Source organism: Camelus dromedarius, chromosome 27 (genome assembly GCF_036321535.1).
Source record: "Camelus dromedarius isolate mCamDro1 chromosome 27, mCamDro1.pat, whole genome shotgun sequence".
Classification (NCBI taxonomy): Eukaryota; Metazoa; Chordata; class Mammalia; order Artiodactyla; family Camelidae; genus Camelus; species Camelus dromedarius.
Genome location: NC_087462.1, coordinates 23775064 through 23793867, shown reverse-complemented (window position 1 = coordinate 23793867; position 18804 = coordinate 23775064). Strand labels below are relative to the sequence as shown.

At 54.9% G+C, this 18804-nt stretch overlaps 1 protein-coding gene across 14 annotated transcripts in view; it reads left to right on the top strand.

Annotated features, from left to right (window-relative positions):
• The window catches only part of FAM193B (family with sequence similarity 193 member B), a 30479-nt gene extending 12377 nt beyond the window's left edge, over positions 1-18102 (top strand). For 3 of the 14 annotated variants that reach the window (XM_031437902.2, XM_064480140.1, XM_064480141.1), the window contains 10 exons: positions 1279-1521; positions 2305-2536; positions 3668-4055; positions 6339-6540; positions 7447-7686; positions 13717-14740; positions 14891-14966; positions 15057-15209; positions 15784-15881; positions 17720-18102. In XM_031437902.2, coding sequence (XP_031293762.2) covers positions 1279-1521; positions 2305-2536; positions 3668-4055; positions 6339-6540; positions 7447-7686; positions 13717-14740; positions 14891-14966; positions 15057-15209; positions 15784-15880 — 2655 coding nt within the window. In that variant the 3' untranslated portion in view covers position 15881; positions 17720-18102. Of the gene's footprint in view, positions 1-1278; positions 1522-1614; positions 1926-2025; positions 2145-2304; positions 2537-3667; positions 4056-6338; positions 6541-7446; positions 7687-13716; positions 14741-14890; positions 14967-15056; positions 15210-15783; positions 15882-17719 lie in introns of those variants that run through there. The other 11 variants (XM_064480138.1, XM_064480137.1, XM_031437894.2 and 8 more) reach the window with 9 other exon arrangements.
• Positions 18103-18804: the final 702 nt, after the last annotated feature.

The window sequence follows — 18804 nt, the reverse complement described above, 5'->3', positions numbered from 1 at the left end:
GTGAGTCTCTGGGTTGACTGGGTGTTTCTGTTGATTGGGGCCAGCTTGGCTGATCTCAGGTGGACTCACTTGTGTATATGATCTGCTGGCCAGTCAGCTGGGAAGACTCAGTTGTCTGCACACCTCTCTCACATCCCTCCAGCAACTAGCCTGGTCATGCGCACATGGCGGGGCAGAGGCGCGAGAGCGGGCAAGCCCAGCCACGCAGGGAAGCAGGTAGAAATGCAGGCACACTGTTGGAGCTCATGCTGGCAGCACACGGGCTGCCAGCCCATTGGCCAAAGAAAGTGACATGACAGTACCTTAGTGAGGAGGGACCATAAAGTTGCAGAATATAGGCAAGCCATTAATTGAGGTCCGTAAACACAGCCAGTCCCCAGTCAGTACTCCTTGATGTGATAGAAAACCTATAGACTTATATTTCTAGGTCAGTTTTTTTCTAGAAGGTAAAAAAAAGTTCAAGTAATAACTCCTGTGTATTGGGCCTGTGCTGTGGGCACGCACAGGGCTAGGCACTTTCCCTGTTTGTGCTCCAGTCCTCGTAACAGCTCTGCAAGGTGGGTAGGAAATCGGAGCTCGGGAAGTTCAGTAACTCGCTCAAGGTCACCCACCTGGTTTGTGGTCAGAGAGGGATTAGAATGCACATTCATCTGACCTGCAAAGCCCAGGTCCTTCCCACCACACCTCACTGCCTCTCAGAAGCACTGGGGTCTCCTTTACACTCCAGCTTGGTTTTCTGGCAAGTTGACGCGCTTTGATCAGCTCCTCCAAAACGCTGCTGGGATCTGTGCAGCTCTTTAGGAAACCCACATGTTCTCCCAAACTTCCGTTAACTGAAAGCATGTCTTCCTTTCAGGTGGGAATTGATCTGTGGACTGCACAGACAGCCCAAGAACTGTGGCCTCTCCCCGATATGCCAGAGAAGGAAGGGCCATCTTCTCATTAACCTTAAGGCTTTGGGGACATTGGGGCATTAGGGCATTTGAGCATGAGCTTTGGAGTCAGCCTCACTAGGATTCAAATCCTAGTTCAGCCAGTCACTAACCCTATGTAACCTTGGGCAACTTACTTAACTTCTTGAAATTTGTTTCTTTAAAAAAAAAATGATTGGAATAATAACACCTAGTTTGCAGAGCTGTTACAGGGACTAAAACTAGGTAAATAAAGTGCCTAACCCAGTGCCTGGCACGTAATAAGTGACATTATTAGTATCATTAATATTATTTCTAAGCAGAGCCTTCCCCCTCCTGGGAAACCCTGTTTCTGTCTGTTGGACAGGTCCCCCCCACCTCCAGCCAGTCTGTGCAGACTTGCTGCCTGCTGTGTCACCGGGAACGCAAAGGCTGGGAAGAAGGCCCTTCCCAAAACGGACTGGTGTTGCAGGGTGAGAAGCTGCCCCCTGACTTCATGCCAAAGCTCGTCAAGAATCTCCTAGGCGAGATGCCTCTGTGGGTCTGCCAGAGCTGCCGAAAGAGCATGGAGGAAGATGAAAGGCAGACAGGTCGAGAACATGCAGTGGCGGTAGGTAACCGCTGAGAAGGGGTCCCTGAATGCAGGAGCGCTGCCTGCCCAAAGAACTCAGGCCGCTGCGCTGTTCCTGCCCTGTCCTCTCAGGCGCCAAGAGGCTGCTGGGCTGCATCCACACAGCATTAGCAGCTCAGGTTCAAATTCAGGGGAAGAAAAGAGAGGCTTCAGGCAGCACCAGCCCCCGAGGAGAGTGCACAGTGTGAGGGCCGGCTCGGGGGCACTGGTAGATCGAGATCCTGCCCCTTCCTCGTGACCAGGCTGCCTTCAGCTTTGTGGCAACTCAAAAGCCATCCAGAATGGCATGGAGGGCAAAGGTCAGTTTGAGGGTCTGCAGTGTGCCTCCGTTAGAAAGCCTCCGAGATGCCTGGGAGCCAAGTGCCATCTCCTGAGTCACAGAGGTCAGCCTCCTTGTTTCTCATTCCCCTCCATCTCCTCTTTTACCCAGAAACAGTTCAGCTTCAGGACTCCTGACTTTAAGATCCTTCCTCTCCTTGGCAGCTCTCAGGACTCCCCAAAGGCCCACAGTTGACCGGCGGTCTCTGCCCCTACCACAGTGTCTCCCACCCATATCCACATACTTCACTTCGCCAGGAGCACCACAGCCCCTCCCGGCAGAGGTCTGACCCGCATTTGCACTTGCACCTGGAGCTGCACTTGTGCTTCGGCCACAGTGTTCGGTCGTGGAGGAGGAGGTGCTCCTGGGGAAGCTGAGGCAGCAGAGGGCCAGCTCTGATGTTTGCTGTTTTACCATGAGCCTTTTTCTTCCCCCTTCCCCAGATCTCCTTGTCACACACATCCTGCAAATCACAGTCCTGTGGAGGTGACTCTCATTCCTCTTCATCCTCCTCCTCATCGTCCTCGTCCTCATCCTCGTCCTGCCACGGGAACTCAGGGGACTGGGATCCCAGCTCGTTCCTGTCAGCACATAAGCTCTCGGGCCTCTGGAACTCCCCGCACTCCAGTGGGGCCATGCCGGGCAGCTCACTCGGGAGTCCTCCTGCCATCCCTGGTGAGTCTCCAAGCTCGGAAGAGAGCCAGGCCCCATAAATGGAAAGAGCTGTTTTCCCAACCACTTTGTTTGAACAAATCAGATCAGTTATTAAAATAAGTAAAAGTGGAGCTGTTCTGGTGGAAGCCAAAGAGGGGAGTCCTTCCCTGAGGACTCTGAACTGGAAAAATACTGCTGTCATTGCCTCTGAGAGCTGTTCTTGGATCCAGGAGGGGACTTGGTGAGCACTGACTAAATAGAAAATAGAGTCTGAAGGGCCCTTAGGGAATTAGGGCTTAGATCACCTGACATCTGCTCCTGCAACAGCACAGAGGACCTGTCCTCTTCCTAAGCCTCCCTTTCCCCACCCAGGGGGTGAGTGTTTTTATAAAAGCACTGCACTTCCACCCACAAGTGATTGGCAGTGTGAACCACCTTGATAATTAGCCAATTTTGCAGCTGTATAAAACTTTTATAGACCCTGAGATAATGCTCAGAGACCCAAAGAAGAAATCCTGGGTTGTTAATAACCTGGGTTGTGAACATAAATTACTGTCCACTTCTAAATGAAGGACCTGAGTTCTTCAAAGGGGTGCTGCCCCAGAATTGTGAATTGAGCAGTACATAATTCCAGTTACTTTGGTGCATCAGCCAGAGAGAGTCATCAGATCCTTTTCCACTTGTCTTCTGAAATCTGGGGCCACCTGAGAGTCTGGCACACCCTTGCTGCCTTGGTCCAGGTGGCCCAGAGGCTGAGCTTCGGCCTGCTGCTCCACCGGCTTCTGTAGATCCTGCCCTGGGCCAGGAACACGAACAAACAGGTCCTGGAGAGACACTAAGAGACAGAACATGTGTCCCCTGTTTATGCCAGCAGAAGTATGCAGCCTTGCATGGGGCTGCCATTCCTGGTGCCTTCTCCCTCAGGCCTGGGCTCCTCCGGCCTGTCCCGCCAACTTGCTGCTTGCAGAGAAGTCTCTCCAGCCCAAGGCACTGCTGGGCTTTTTCAAAAGCTCGTGGGTCCACCGTGCTGAAAGACTGTGCCCAGTTTCCTTCTGGTCGCAGTAAACAGAATGCTGTGGCAACAAGCCCTTGGGCTTTCCTTCCCAGGGTCTGGGCTCCACACTGACACCCGTTTCCCCCATCCGCCCACAGGTGAGGTTTTCCCCATCTTGGAGCACCACCGGCACTCAGACCTCACTGCTCCACCTAACAGCCCCACCGGCCACCACCCCCAGCCAGCGTCGCTAATCCCATCTCACCCCGGATCCTTTGGCTCACCACCCCACCCACACCTGCTGCCCACCACCCCGGCAGCACCTTTCCCTGCCCAGGTTTCAGAATGCCCTGTTGCCGTTGCTGCCGCCCCCCACACCCCAGGGCCATGTCAGAGCCCTCACCTTCCCTCCACCAGCATGCCGCTCCTGAAGATGCCTCCGCCGTTCTCGGGTTGCAGCCACCCCTGTAGTGGGCACTGCAGCGGGCACTGCGGTGGGCCGCTCCTCCCGCCACCCAGCTCCCAGCAGCTCCCTAGCTCTCACAGGTAAGTGAGCGGCGTAGCTTGAACTTAGAGTTTGGGGAAGCTTTGCAAAGGGTACCTTTAGAGTGGAAATTAAAGGGTAGACTATTTATGTTTTTTTCATAGTTCTTCCAATTATAAAATAAATATGTATTTATTATTTTTAAAAAACTTGGAAAAATTTAGAAATGTATAGAAGAAGAAAAAATTCCTGGCAACCTGAAGATAAACTTTAATGCTGCAGTGTGTTTTCTCCCTGATGTTTCTATAAATAACAAAATGAGGTCCATGTTCTATATATTTTTGTTGTAGTTACTTCTTGACATTATACCACAATCATTTCCCCAGTTAAAATTCTTCAAAACACTTTTCAGTAGCCACATAGTGTCTTATTTTGTAGCTCTAGTGTAACTTATCATTCCCCTATTCCTGGACATTTCTTAGTTTTTCATAATAGTTTTATAATAGTTTTTAACTATTATATATATTACTATATATTAACTATTACAGTGTTTAACTATTATAAATGAGGCTGTAAGAAGCACCGTTGCACCCACATCTGTTAGAGTCATGCGTTCTGTCCTTAAGGTAGATTCCTAGAACTCTTAAGTATTGAGAAAGTTTATATTAATACATATTTGAAAGATACAATTCTTTGGAGAAGATAGATGTATATTTTTATGTTGTGAATCAAATCTGTGTTTATTGGGCATTTATATTTTCCCACTCTAAAATCCCACCACCCCGGTACAACCCCTCCTAGCGTCTTTCCCACGTGGTACTGGTGGTGTCTGTATGCTTTTTCGTCGTCTGCTTTCACGTGGCACTGTTAGGCTCCTGTGTGGCTTCTGATTCTCAGCTTTAAAGGCTGGAGAATTCTCCATAGTGCACTTTGCTGTTCTCCCGTTGCTGACCAGTTAGGTCATTCCAACATAGTCACATTATAAATAATTTCTTTAACGATGTCTTTGCCTCTTTTGGATTTTTCTCCTTGGAATAGATTTCTCAAAATGAAAAAAAGTTCTCAGTTTAAAGGATGTCAGAGTTTTTTTGTTTTGTTTGTTTTTTTGAGAAGGGTCCTTAATACACATTGAAAAGGGGCTCTCCAAATTGATACAGCCACCGCTGTTAAAGCGCTGGTTTCTTCACATTCTCAGGAGCGCTAGGAATTTTAACTTTGTGAACGTAGTAAATGCAGAGGTGGTCAGTTTGGGTTAAGCTTCTCTAAGCAGCATGATAACGGTTCCTGCCCCGTGGAACCGCCCTCCCTCCTCCTTGCCCACCCTTCTTCCTGGCTCCCTCAGCCTCAGCCATGGCCCCAGCCCCCGGGCACGCCCACTGCTGATGGCCAGTCCAGAGCTCTGGCTCTTCTGGCTTCAATTCTGGGACCTTCTTTACCGTGGGAAAATAGCCTGTATTACAAGATGCCCTGTGCTTCCTGGAAGCCAGAAGCAGAGCAGTGCAGCGGTTTTGGGGGGGGGGGGGGGCATGAGCTGTGCACACAGGGCCCCAGCTGCTCCGTGGGCACAGCAGTGAAGCAGTCTGCACCTCTGTCTCCTCCACTGCCAGGAGGGGACGGCAGCACCCATCCCGCAAGACTTGGGGGATTGTTAGAAATAATAAGCTGAACATTGGGGGATTGTTAGAAATAATAAGCTGAACACAGCACCTGGTGCAAACATAGCTCTTAGTCTGTGGACCCTTGTGGGCACAAGGCACATTTGCTTTCCTGACCTCAAGGCCCCACAGCGAAGGCAGCTCTGCCGCTGTTCCAGACCCTGTCATAGGGGCCTTGGAGAGTAACAGGACATTGACCTCCTTTGGATGTTTTGGGGAGCCATCAGCCCACTAATCTGTTCAGGCACCTACTTACTGAGCACCTACTGTGTGCAAGGCTGTTATGCTACACACTGGGACCCAAAACTAGAAGTGGCATAGTTCCTGTTCTTGGGGGACGCGCAGTCTGGTCTGGAGAGACGGGTGGGCAAACAGACCATTGCTGCAAAGCGTGACAGACAGCAGGATAGAGAGAGGTCTGCCTGGTGCCCAGGAGGGTCACATGTAGGTGGGGCCAAGGAGGCACAGGGACCCTCTCCAGAATAGCACCGTTGAGCTGGGCCCTGAGGGACAGCGAGGTGTTTGCCCTTGTTCTTGTGCTGAGACAGTCTGACTGCCGTGGCCTTTGTGGGATGAGGCAGGTGAAGGGTAGCTGGGATGGTGATGGAGGGGCCGCTTCCCGGGCTCCTTTCACGGCCTGCTCCTGCCCCGCCTTTTCTCACCTTTGGGCCTGTCTTTCTCCCCCGTCAGCAGGGACCCCGGGTGCAAGGGGCACAAGTTTACCCACAGTGGCCTGGCCTGCCAGCTGCCCCAGCCCTGCGAGGCAGATGAGGGGCTGGGCGAGGAGGAGGACAGCAGCTCAGAGCGTAGCTCCTGCACCTCGTCCTCCACCCACCAGAGGGATGGGAAGTTCTGTGACTGCTGCTACTGTGAGTTCTTCGGCCACAACGCGGTGAGTGAGTCCGCCCGGCTAGTGCGGGCGGGGCGACCGAGGGGGGCCAGCAGAGCCACCTGCTCTCCCCAGGGCCCCCTTACTTGGGGATAATAATCACACTTGGACCCTGTAAGTCCTCATGCCTGCGTCTGCTCGCTTGATCCTCACAGCACGATGGTGAGGTAGGGATTTTTTTAGCATTTTGCTTCCTTTGCTCTTTTTGTGGTTTCTCTTAAGATTGACTTTTTTTCCTTAGGCTAAAAGAAAGGAAACTGCAGAGGAAAGCTATGATTCTGATGAATATATATACGTGTGTAATCACAGAGAAGTGAAGGCTTGTGCGTGGTGAAGGCAGAGCGGAAGCAAAGGCTCTCGGCCCCCAGTGTGAGAGCCAGCCGAGGGACAGGCCGTGAGCACAGACGGCGCCAGGAAGGAGGCTCAGAGCAGAGTACATGCTGTCTCTGGACAGGGGGAGAAAGCAGTTCAGAAGTCTCATAAGGTGAAGAGGAAGGGGCCGCCGGCTAGGATAGAGCAGTTGAGGACTGAAGAAATGAAAGCAATTGCGTTGCTGGTCACCTTTGAGCTAGGGGTTGTTATCCTCATTTTAGAGATGGCAAAATTGAGGCTCACAAAGACTCAGTGACCTGCCCAAGGTCATACAACTTCCAAGTGACAAAGCCTGGGCTCAAACCTGCTTTCCTGGCTCCCAGGCCAGTGTGCTCCCAACGCTGTGGCGGACCTCCCCGTCCCTCCGCCCGCCGCGGCCTCGGCTCTGGGCCTGGCAAGGGTGGAGCCGCTTGGCCTTTGTGGCTCTGGTAGAGAGAACAGTTGTCTCGCTTCTCACCACGTGTCTGGTGCCCGCGGGTGGGAGTGCTGCGGACTTCCCAGGCCCGGGGTGTAACATCAGCACCTCCCCTCCCCCAGCCACCCGCTGCCCCGACGAGTCGGAATTATACTGAGATCCGGGAGAAGCTCCGTTCGCGGCTGACCAGGCGGAAAGAGGAGCTGCCCATGAAGGGGGGCGCCCTGGGCGGGATCCCTGGGGAGCCCGCCGTGGACCACCGAGATGTGGATGAGCTGCTGGAATTCATCAACAGCACGGAGCCCAAAGTCCCCAACAGCGCCAGGGCCGCCAAGCGGGCCCGGCACAAGCTGAAAAAGAAGGTGGGTGTGGGGGGAGCCCAGCTCTACCACCTCTTCTCCCCGAGGAACCTCTCGCCCCAATCCCTAGGACTTCTGGGGCATGAATGGTGCTGGCTGCCAAAGGCCTCGGCACGGCTCACTGCTCCGGGAAGGTCTGAATGAGTTTGGGAGGCATCAGGGTGAGGGAGCCTGGGGGCCAATGATTGGAGGAAAAACAAGTCCTGGCGTCAAGCCACTGGATTCCTCAAAGCCAGGACTTGCTTCAGTCAGTCAGTCATGTATTCATTCAGCAAACATTTCTGCAAGTACTGGGAGCCAAAGCATGATGCAGTTAAGTTCTCCCCCTGGAGAAGATCAGTCCAGTGGAGAGACTGACACAAAACTGGACGAGCACGTTAGCGTGTGACAAGTGCTGGGATGAGGGAAGCCCCCCCATCCTGCCTGGGCATGCTGGAAATGGCTGTACCACGGGGCTAACTCTAGAGCTGAGTCATGGGGAGTGAGTACGTATTCATCAGGAGGGCCCTCCTGGCAGCGGGCACGGCATGTCCGCAGCAGCTTTGTGTAGCTAGAGCTCAGACAGGAGAGGCAGGACAAGTAGTGGAGGTGAGGGAAGGGCCTCTTAGGCCCTGCTGAAGAGCTTTAACTTGATCCTACTGCTGAGGGGTGGGTTGCTGGAGGATTTTAATTGAAGAATGCACTTGGTCAGATCTGTATTCCAAGATTACTGTGTGACAGTCTGGAAGGTAGCCTGGAGGGGTGCTACTCCAGGCTAGAAAACCAAAAGCCAGGGGAGAGATGATTGATAGTCGGGCTGGAGCAAGAGAGATGGATTTTCAGAGGAAGCAGCAAGACAGGCTCTGGTCACCTGATTGCAGGACAAGATGACGGGGTCGGGGATATGTCTGTCTCAAGTGTTTGCTAGGGTGACTGGCAGGATGGCATGGCTGGTCCTGAACAAGGATGGGATTGGCAGAAGACTGGGAATTCAGCTGGGGCACATTGGCTTGGAGAGTCTCGTGAGATATCTGAGTGGAGATGGAGGTGTGGGGCTGGGAGTTGCCAGCATGGAGGTGTAATTGAAGCCAGGGGAATGACCCAGCCTGAGGGCTGAGTGAGCTCCTCCCAGAGGGCTGAGGAGAGAACCAGGCAAGCTATACTCAGGCTTGATGGCTCATCCCCTGCCGCCTCATTACCTCTTGGCCTGCCTGGCCTCAGCTACATCTACACAGTGCCACACTCAGGAGCTCAGCGGCCAAAGAGAGTTTGACAGTCAGCTAGCTCCAGGTCCCGGGTGGTCAAACAGCCCTGGTGCTCTGGAAAGCAGCAGTGATTCTCCATCTTTATCCAGCCCAAAGGACAAGCCAGGATTCCCTTCCTGAAGCCTGAAATAGTGAACCAAAGGGTCCCACTACTGCCTTCAGAAAATGATCAGCATTTTCCATCTCCCATCCAGCGTTGCCTGGCCAGAAGTGTGCGGTGGACAGCAGTGGTCTCTCCAGCCTTTCCTGGCCTCCTAAGGCTGTGGTTCCCAGTTGGGTCCCAGTGAGCACACTTTGCAGTTCCCAGGCCTCGTGTGCTTTTCTGTAAATTTCTGTGCCTGGATGTCTTTTCTCCATCTCAGTCACCTCCTTGTCCTCCTGACAACCCCCTTCCAAGCCCAGCTCAGACGTTTCCTTGCGCGCAGTCTTCCTCAGGTAACTGCTTCTGCTCTGCTACAGCTGCACCTCCCACATCTCCCTCCTGCCATGTATCGTTCTCACTTGGCCAGAACTTCCACACAGCTGCTGTCTGCCCTGCTCCGTCTGGAGGCCAGGATACAACACGAAAGCAGACCGTTCCAATGTCATGTAACAAGCGAGTGTGGTCGTTGTCTGTGTATGCGTCAGCCGCCTCCCCAGTGCCCCTCCTCCACCTCCCTGATTTATCTACAGTCTGGCTGTCCACCAGAAATACAGCTTCCACCAGGAACCACCCACCCACCTGGGGAGACAGCTAAAGCTGAGTGTCTTTCCAAATCATGACTCTCTCCCTCACGTCCTCTGCACCTTTGAAACTGACCCCTGGCTCTATCATTTACAACCTCCCACCACCACTCCTGTTTGTTCGCCAAAGACTGTCACCTGTCCTCCTTCCCTTCCCAGGCCAGTTGAGGTCCCTTGACCATCCTTCCCTCACTCTCCTACCAGTGCTCAGTTTCTCACCCTGTTCCCCTTCCATTACACCCGCTCAGAAAAACCGCATTCCCAGGTTCAACCCCGTCTCTCCCCGTCAGCACCTCGAGGAAGGCACCAGATCAAAGGCCAGCTGGCCTCCCGCCTGCCTGAGCCCCCACCGTGCAGCTCTCTGGTCTTCCAGCCCTTCTTCACTTCCACTCCCCACAGCCCCTTTGTCAGACCTCCATTCTTCTCCAAGTGCCAGCGTATCTTCCGGCAGATCACTTCACTTCCTGTTTCAACAAGGACTAAAAGCCTGGTGGAGAGGCACTCTCTCAGCGTCTTACACCTCCCCTGCACGTCTTTCTTGTCATGAGGGAAGAGTTCGCCTTTTCCTGCCTCCTCAGTCTAACACCGGCGTCCTGCCGTGTGCTCCAGCCTCTCCTCTGGGCGGCTTCCCATCAGCATTTCACTGGACCCAGTACTCTCTCTTTTCTGAAAGCCAGCTGTTCTCTGAGCGCAGGACCCCTCTCCCTACCCCAGTCTCTTTCCTCTCATCCCGGGAGAACGCCATACGGGTTCACTGTCTTTCTCCTCCCGTCAGCTCACTGCAAATTGTTTCCACCCCCACCCTCCACAGAGCCACCAGTGACTTCTTTGTTGCCAAATCAGGCTCTCCTGTTCCACCTTATTTTCCACGAGGCAACATCTCACATCTTGTGTTCCTTCTCCTTTCCAGACATTGTTTTTTTGACCCCTCTGACCTCAGCCAGGTCGGGGCAGGGAAGGGGCAGTGGGGAGGCTGTGTTCTTCGTTTCTCACTTCCCCTCTGCCCTTTCCTCTGTCTCCCTTGTGAGCTCCTCACCCTCTGCCCGGCCCTCCCACTCGAGGGCATCTCCCGGGGAGAGAGCCATCCGGGTAGTGTTGCCTCCTGGTCCGTTTCGCCCACCTCTCTCCTGTCTGCACATAACAGTGACGTCCCCAGCTGCTGCTGGGCCTTCCTCACAGACGTCCCGCAGCTGCTCAGACTCAGGGTATCCCACACTGAGCTTGTTACCTTTCTCCAGAGAGCCCGCCCGCCCTTCTCTGTTGTCTGTCTAGTGAATGGCACCACCACCCACCCAGTTGCCGGAACCAGAGCCCTGGGCGCCGTCCTGGGAGGAATGCACCATGGCGATCGAGAGCAGTGGGCCTTGGAATTGGACCCCAGCTGGAAACCCAGCTCTGCTGTACTTGCTGTATGACCTTGGGCAAATCACTTAACCTCTAAGCCTCAGTTTCTTCCTCCATAAAATGAGAATAACAGTAGAACGTCTCTCCAGGTTGTGGCGAGAATGGAGTGGAGTGACGCACGGAAAGGCTCCGCAGAGCGAGCGCGGGGTCAGCGTGGTGCCAGCAGCGCTTATCCATGTTTCCACGACTCATCTCATTCTCCCTCCCCACCCGTCACCAGGGCTCCTGGCCGTACCACCTTCCAAGTTGCTCACGCAGCCCACTTCTCTCCACCCTACTGCCACTGCTTTAAAAGCCCTCAGTGGCTGAATGTTGTCCTGAGGATCAAATCCAGGCTCTAGCATGGCCTGCAGGCTTTTCAGGATCCAGCCCCTGCCCAGCTTGTCAGCTTCTCTCTGTCTGTCCTGTGACCTTCCCGCCCACTCCCCCCGCCCGCAAAGAAATCTGCACGCCATCTGTCCCTCTGAGCATTTGCATTCCATGAGGACTTTGCCTGTTCCCATTTCCCAGCCTTTTCACTTGCTCTGCTTTCTATCTAGAAAGTACTTGTCTCGTCTTTTCCAGAATAATCCCACTCACCCTTCATTGCTCAGTGAGATACTGCCTCCTCTGAGAAGCACTCCCTGATGGCCCAGTCTGGGTTCCCAGAGCACTGAGTGCTTTCCTGTAGCTCTTGTCACTGTCACTCAGAATCAGACACCCTGTGCGCATGTCTGTCTCCCCCAGGAGACTCAGGGCAGCAATCAGAGACTGTCTCGTACACGGCTGAATTCCCTGAACCCAGCCCAGTGCCCCACAGTCACAGATCACGAAATGATTGTTAAACAATATCGAAAAACTTAGGAATTTCTGCAGATCACACCTGGATGTGCCGTCCCGACTCTGCCACTTACTAGCATGTAACTTTGGGCCATTTCCTTATTCTTTCCAAAGTGAAGTTTCCTCACCTGTAAATTGAGGATGATGACACACAAGGGCAGTTGCGAGGATTAAATGAGACAACACGTGGGAAGTCCCAGGCTCGTGGTACACAGCAGAGAACCTGTGCTTCTGTGCTTTCTCCTTCCTTCTCTACCAAGTTGTACGTGGTTCTGCATCGCTCCCTCTACACTAGTAGTTCTCAGATTTATTTGTTTAGCAGCAAAACTCTTTTCTGCAGTTGAAGTCTTCCATGGAACCTTAGTTCTTGACAAACAGAAGCAAAGCCCTTCTGGTGCAGAAGAGGAGCCAAGTGAAGGGCTTTCCAGTTCTTTGTCCATCCCCGTGGCCTCAGAGCTCTGCCTGTGACCTTGAACTCATGGCACACAGCTGTTCAGACTGAGTTTCTTCCTCACCTGAGCACCACAGTGCCAAGGCACAGCCTTATTAGAGCCTGGGGAAAGGGACATAACACTCGCTCAGGTGTCCTCATAGCAACCCTGTAAGGTATAGAGGTTGATAGTTTTTCTCCCAAATTTACAAATAGAGATGGTAAGGTTCAGAGAGAATAAGTGATTTGTCCAAGGTCCCACAGTGGTGGTCCTGGTCAGTTGTGGAGCCACCATTCAAAAAAAGGTGAGAATAAATAAAGGCATGCCCGCTGGGGCACACGGTCACCCTCTTTAGGTTGACACTGAGGTGGTCAAGGGAAGAAAGCCTTCTTTTCTTGCCCCACTTTTCCTATTTCTCCCCCTCCATTTCCAGATCATCTGGAAATATATAAAACGGTGAACTCATCCAGTCCCTGGCACACCACTGCCCTGTTCCCGTTGGCTCTTGTCATCTGTCTCCTGTCTCCCTCTAAAGGCCCCAGCCTCCTGGTGCCTTGAGTTTAGGCAGACGGGTGGGGTGAGCCCAAGCCCACAGACTTGATTTCACTCTCAGGTCTGGCTCTGTCAGCGCTGAGTGGCAGGGTCCAGCCTCCTGGTCCTTACTTGGGCAAAGGGGCTGCTTTCACAGCTTGCTGTGGGGGCCCCCTGGGGCTGTCCCTTGTATGCCATTGGACACACGTTAGGCATGTGGCCTTGATTACTTGAGGCCAACTAAGCGAGTGGCCCTCCTGTGGGAGCTTGGCCCTCTCCAGTAGCGCCTACACACAGCGTCGGGGGCATGCACGTTCCTGGCCCCCCAGGGCAGTCTGACCTACTGTGGCAGTCTCACAGCCCTAATCTTCCTTCTTGAAAGACCTGCATGGCGTCATGGCTTTTTCCCCCTACCGCCTGCAGAATTGGAGAGAAGGCCTCTGTAGCAGCTGCCTTCCTTACGTGCCTCCCCGCTCTGGTCTTCACTCCAGAGTTCCTGTCTCCAGGTTGTGGGTGAGTCCACTGGGACTCAGCCAGTGAGTGAATTGCTTAAGCATATGCCTGGTAGGCAAGGTCGGTTTGCTGCATTCCTATCCCTGTGAGACCAGGCTGCTCAGGCCTTAGGACTGGCCCCGGGGCCCTGGGTGAACAAGCTGTAAAAGTCCCTCCCTGTGCAGGTGTCACAGCCTCCATCCTCAGGACACGTGCCTGTCTGGTTGTAGTTCATCCGCACCACTGCAGGCTGGGTGAGCAGGCCAGGCTTGCGAGGCCCTGCCTCTAGCCAGTTAGTGGCCAAGCTGGGCCTGTGGCAGACATGTCAGGTGTCACGTTGTTCCTGGCAGCTGCCTGGCCTCTGCTGAAACTGCCTCTTGTATTGGCAGGAAAAGGAGAAGGCCCAGTTGGCAGCAGAAGCTCTAAAGCAGGTGAATCGTAGTGTTTCTGGAAGCCAGGAGCTGAGGCCTGCCAGGGAGAGGCTCTTGGAGTGGCCCGACCGGGAGCTGGATCGGGTCAACAACTTTCTGAGCAGCCGTTTACAGGAGATCAAGAACACTGTCAAGGACTCCATCCGCGCCAGCCTCAGTGTGTGTGAGCTCAGCATGGACAGCGATGGCTTCTCTAAGGAGGGGGCCGCTGAGCCCGAGCCCCCAGGTCTGCCCCCCTCAAACCTCAATGGCTCCTCAGAGCAACGGCCTGACATCAACCTTGACCTGTCCCCTTTGACTTTGGGCTCCCCTCAGAACCACATGTTACAAGCTCCAGGCGAGCCGGCCCCACCGTGGGCAGAAATGAGAAGTCCTCACCCACCGTGGATGGAGGTGAGGGGCCCCCCTCCCGGAATCACCCCTGAGAATGGGCTAGTAAGGAGACTCAACACTGTGCCCAGCCTGTCCCGGGTGATCTGGGTCAAGACACCCAAGCCAGGACACCCCAGCTCTGAGGAGCCAAGCCCCAAGGAGGTCCCCAGTTGCAAGCAGGAGCTGCCTGAGCCAGTGGCCTCAGGTGGGAAGCCGCGGAAGGGCAAGAGACAGGGCAGTCAGGCCAAGAAGAGTGAAGTGAGCCCAGCGCCCCAGTCCCCAGCCTGCCTGGAGGCTCCCAGTGGCAAGGGCCAGATCCCCAACCCCAGGCAGCCAGGCAAGGCCCCAGAGCCTCCCAAAGTGGGCACCTGTGCCGAGGCTGGAGAGGGGAACCGGGGGACCCGACCAGGACCAGGCTGGGCTGGCAGCCCCAAAGCTGACAAGGAGAAGGGCAGCTCCTGGCGAAACTGGCCAGGCGAGGCCAAAGCTCGGCCTCGGGAGCAGGAGTCTGTGCAGCCCCCGGGCCCAGCAAGGCCGCAGAGCTTGCCGCAGGGCAAGGGCCGGAGCCGCCGCAGCCGCCACAAGCAGGAGAAGCCAGCCTCCTCCTGGGGTGAGTGCGCCAGGAACCGAGCGACTGCTCCCCCACCCAGCCAGGCCACGGGGCGGAGGGCAGTCCTCATGGGTGAGCAGCACCGCCCTGAGAGCGTGACCCCAGGGGCCTGGCTGTGCGCCCTGAGCCCTCCTGGCTGTGTCTTCCTAGACGATGTGTTCCTGCCCAAGGACGTGGACGGGGTGGAGATGGATGAGACCGACCGGGAGGTGGAGTACTTCAAGAGGTAGGTGTGGGGCCACCCGCTGTGCCACTCACGGTGGGCGCCAGGACCCACCCACACCAAGGCCTCACCCTCAGCCCTGTGCCCTTGCAGGGAGAGCTGCTCCAGACCCACCCGGCTCTCCCACCGGCCTGTGTGCTGCAACGCAGGCAGCCGAGATGATCCCGCAGGACAGGTCACCTGGGAAAGTACAAGGGACGGAAAGCAGGAGGCGTGTCAGGCCCCAAGAACCAGGGCTTTCTCCAGGTTTATCACCCACACTTCCTCTGCTCTGCCTGGGCTGAGCTCTGGGGGCAGAGGCAGTAAAACACAGTCTGTCCAGATGGGGGGAGAGCCACAAACATACAGTCCAGTGATGAGTGAGTGTCCTTAGAGGAGTAAGGGCACAGGGCTAGGGCCTGGCGGTGGTCAGGGCAGCCCTCCCAGGAGAGGCGGCAGCCAGCTGAAACCTGAGGAAGAGGAATGAGGGAGCCAGGTAAAATGGAAAGGGCGTTCATGACAGTGGGGCCAGCACATACAGGGTTTGAGAGCAAAAGAATCACGTTGTCCGTGGGGAACAGAAGGCATCCCAGTACGGCTAGAGTTAAATTCTGGGGGAGGAGGCTGTGTCCTGAGGCAGTGTCACTCTTCACACACTGTTCCCTGGGCCTGTAGATGCCTCATCCAGGAAGTCCCCATGCCAACACCTGGGAGCCAGAGAGGTTGTGCAGAGCTGACCTGTTTTCTTTAGTGACCAGGACACATGGGTCTAGAAGAGGGACCAGCAGGGAGGGGAGGGAACCTCTGATTGTGCTTCCCTGGCATCTGCCAAACCCAACAGGTTCTGTTTGGATTCTGCAAAGCAGACACGTCAGAAGGTTGCTGTGAACTGGACCAACTTCAGCCTCAAGAAAACCACTCCCAGCACAGCTCAGTGAGGTATAGACTGTGTTGCGTGCAGCCCTTCTTTCCCACACTCTTGCCACTTTCTGTGCCCCTGCTGGGCCATTTCATGCTCTGGGGCACAGGGAGTTGGACTGGGGCTTGGCAGGCCCTACCTCTTCTCCTGAGAGCCCCCACTTCCTGTGTTCCTGTAGGGTCCTTCTGCACTGCTGTCCCCTGGGGTGTCACCGCCGGGCCTCTACTTTCCTTACCAGCTGCCTCCCAAAGTGCCCAGGTGGCCGTGGGCTTCAGAGGGCTGCCCCCACCCCTGACATGATCAGCCTCAGGGTTGAATCTCACTTGGCCTGGCCTGGCTCCGCCATACAAACTACCAGGGTGCTTCCCAGCTACAGCCATACAAAAAGGGGCCAACGTTGAGGGAGCAGCGAGAGGGCAACCAAGCTAGACCAAGGCCTCGGAGGTCATTTAGGCGTGAAGGAGTTGGTGGGCCCACTCCCCAAACAGGACGGGTTCCAGGAGGAAGTAGGTAGCAACGCTGCGTCCTGGAAGAAGAAAGAGCTTGGCTGCCAGCGGGGCCCTGGCCTCCCCTCCCAGCCACCTGCAGGAGTCCTCTCTGTGAAATACTGATGTATCAGATGGTGTTCTGGGCTGAAGGTAGTAGGTGGTGGGCTGAGAACTGAGGGCAGAGGAGAAAGCTGGCTTGCTGGCCTTGGTCCTGGGCTTGGGGCTTAATGGCTGTGCAGTGCCACACTCAGCACTAAGCTACGTCCCTGGGGTCAGGCCTTTTCTTATTCTGGCTGGCATCCACACAACTGCCCTTAAAGCGATAGGAAGCTGGGGCAGGTGGGCTGAGGTTGAGCTCAGGGACCCCCTCCCAGACCCCTCCCCCAGGAGGTAGCCTCACTTCCTCCTCTCTCCAGTGCCAGGGCAACAGACTTCCTGGACCCTTGGCGGAGTCCCCCAGTCCCCTTTTGGGTCAAGATCTCCCCTGGCCCCGCCTTGGCACTGGCCTCAGCTTCCCAGGGGCAGCCTTCAGGGCTAGGCTCCCTGTGGCTCCCTGTGGCTCCCTTGTGCTACCCCCGAGTCAGGACTGTCCTTAGACTCACCTCAGCTCCTCTGCCCTGTGGGCCTGAGCTCCCTGATGCTTTGTCAGACCAAGATGTCCCTGCCCGCAGGAGCTTCCGCCAAGGCCAGGGTGCCTTCTTGCCTTTCTTCTTCAGCTCCACAGGAACCAGGAGTTACAGGGACCCCACACACTTTGATCTGTTGCCCCTCCTCCCACAGTGCAGTGCCCCGTCATCTAGGAAACCTCGCAGCCATTTTCTCCCCACTCGCTCTCGGTTAATCTCTTTCCTAAGATAAGGGATGCTCCCCACCAATAAGTGCTCTCCTTCGACCTTTTCTACCCTCCTCAGAGTGTGACTGTGAGCCTCGGGTGCATGAGAGAGCAGTGCTGGCCCAGCCTTGGGACCCACCCCGGGCTCTGTACCTGGAGCCTGAGGCAGCAGTCTGAGTGCATAGGTGAAGTCTCCACTGTCTGTCACCAGGCGAGCACATGCCAGAGGCTGGGCTCTTCCTCCATCCTGGCCTGGGAGATGTGCTGCAGCAGAGGGTCATGGGCTCCTCTAGGATTGTTCCCACATTCCTTGCAATTTACGACAATGTTCACTGGGACCAGGGCTCCGTCCCCCAACTGGGTCTTAACCTTCATCGTCTGCTGGATGTGATGGAGAAAATCTGTTCAGTGTTTTCATCCCGGGGAACAAAAAGAGCAGGTCGCTGTTCCTGCCTCCATGTGGAAACCCAGAGCCAGCGCAGGGAGGCCCGGGGTGGGACCATTGCTCACCATGTAGCCGTGCCCTCTGTTTTCTCAGCCTCTGCCAGATGAGCTTCTTCAGGGTGTTCTGAGACCCCGACTGCCAGCTGAAGGTCTACAGTTTTCTCCTCCACATCCCCACCCACCTGCCCGAGACTTCCCCAGTCCCTGCCATCTCGGACCAACCAAAAGCTGAACGGATGCCACGCGTGCTGGGGCCCCTCAGGACCTTTGCAGAGCGCTTCCTGGTGCTACGCGGCCTCCACACTTGAGAGCCCCGGGGGCTGGGCTGGCCTGTGGGCTTGGGGGCTGATGGTACTGCTGGCCCAACACTGCTCTTTGTGTTTGGTTTTTTATTTTACTTTTTTTTTTTCTCAATTCTTTACTTTTGATACTGTGAAGATCTTTCCTGCCGAAAGATAAAGCAACATTTGGACACAGTCAGTGTGTCGGTGCTTTGCTTGTTTGGATCGGGGGTGAGGGTGAGGGAGGCACTCAGAAGCACTGGAGTCAGCCTCAGTCATTAACTGTCTTGAGCACGTACTACGTGTCAACAGGCTGGCATCTTTTCTCTTTAATTCTTGCAGCCGTGCTAAGGGGGACTGTTCTCCCATTTTACAGAGGAAACTAAAGCTAAGACAGGAAAGTCACTCTGCTGAGCTCAGCCTGGCCAACGACGATTAGAGCATAGGCCTGCGTGACAGCAGCGTCTGTGCCCTTTCCTCCTGTTGGGAGGACCCTGGTATGGAACCCCTGAGCAGCCCCTTCCCCACACTGTGTCTCAGTTTCCCTCCCTACAAGATGAGGGGTGGGACTTGGTCTCTGTGCAGTGACGCGAGAAGGTGTTGGGGGAAGGCTTGATGTCATTATGCACTGCATGCACCCATAGCCTGGATGATTGGAGTTGTCAGGGGAAGCTGTGAATGGAGTTTTTATAAATTTGATCTGATTTTCCAATGGGAATGGACATGTAATCTAAGTACTTAAGAGTTAAGAGAGTAATGAACCCTTCTGTAAAGTAAAGCAAACTGCCTCATCCGCCTTTCCCCACCATGGATCTGGTTTGTGAATTCAGATTTTAATATGATAGGTTTGCTAAAAATGCTTCACACACACTTTTGTCTCAAATCCTCATCTCCAATG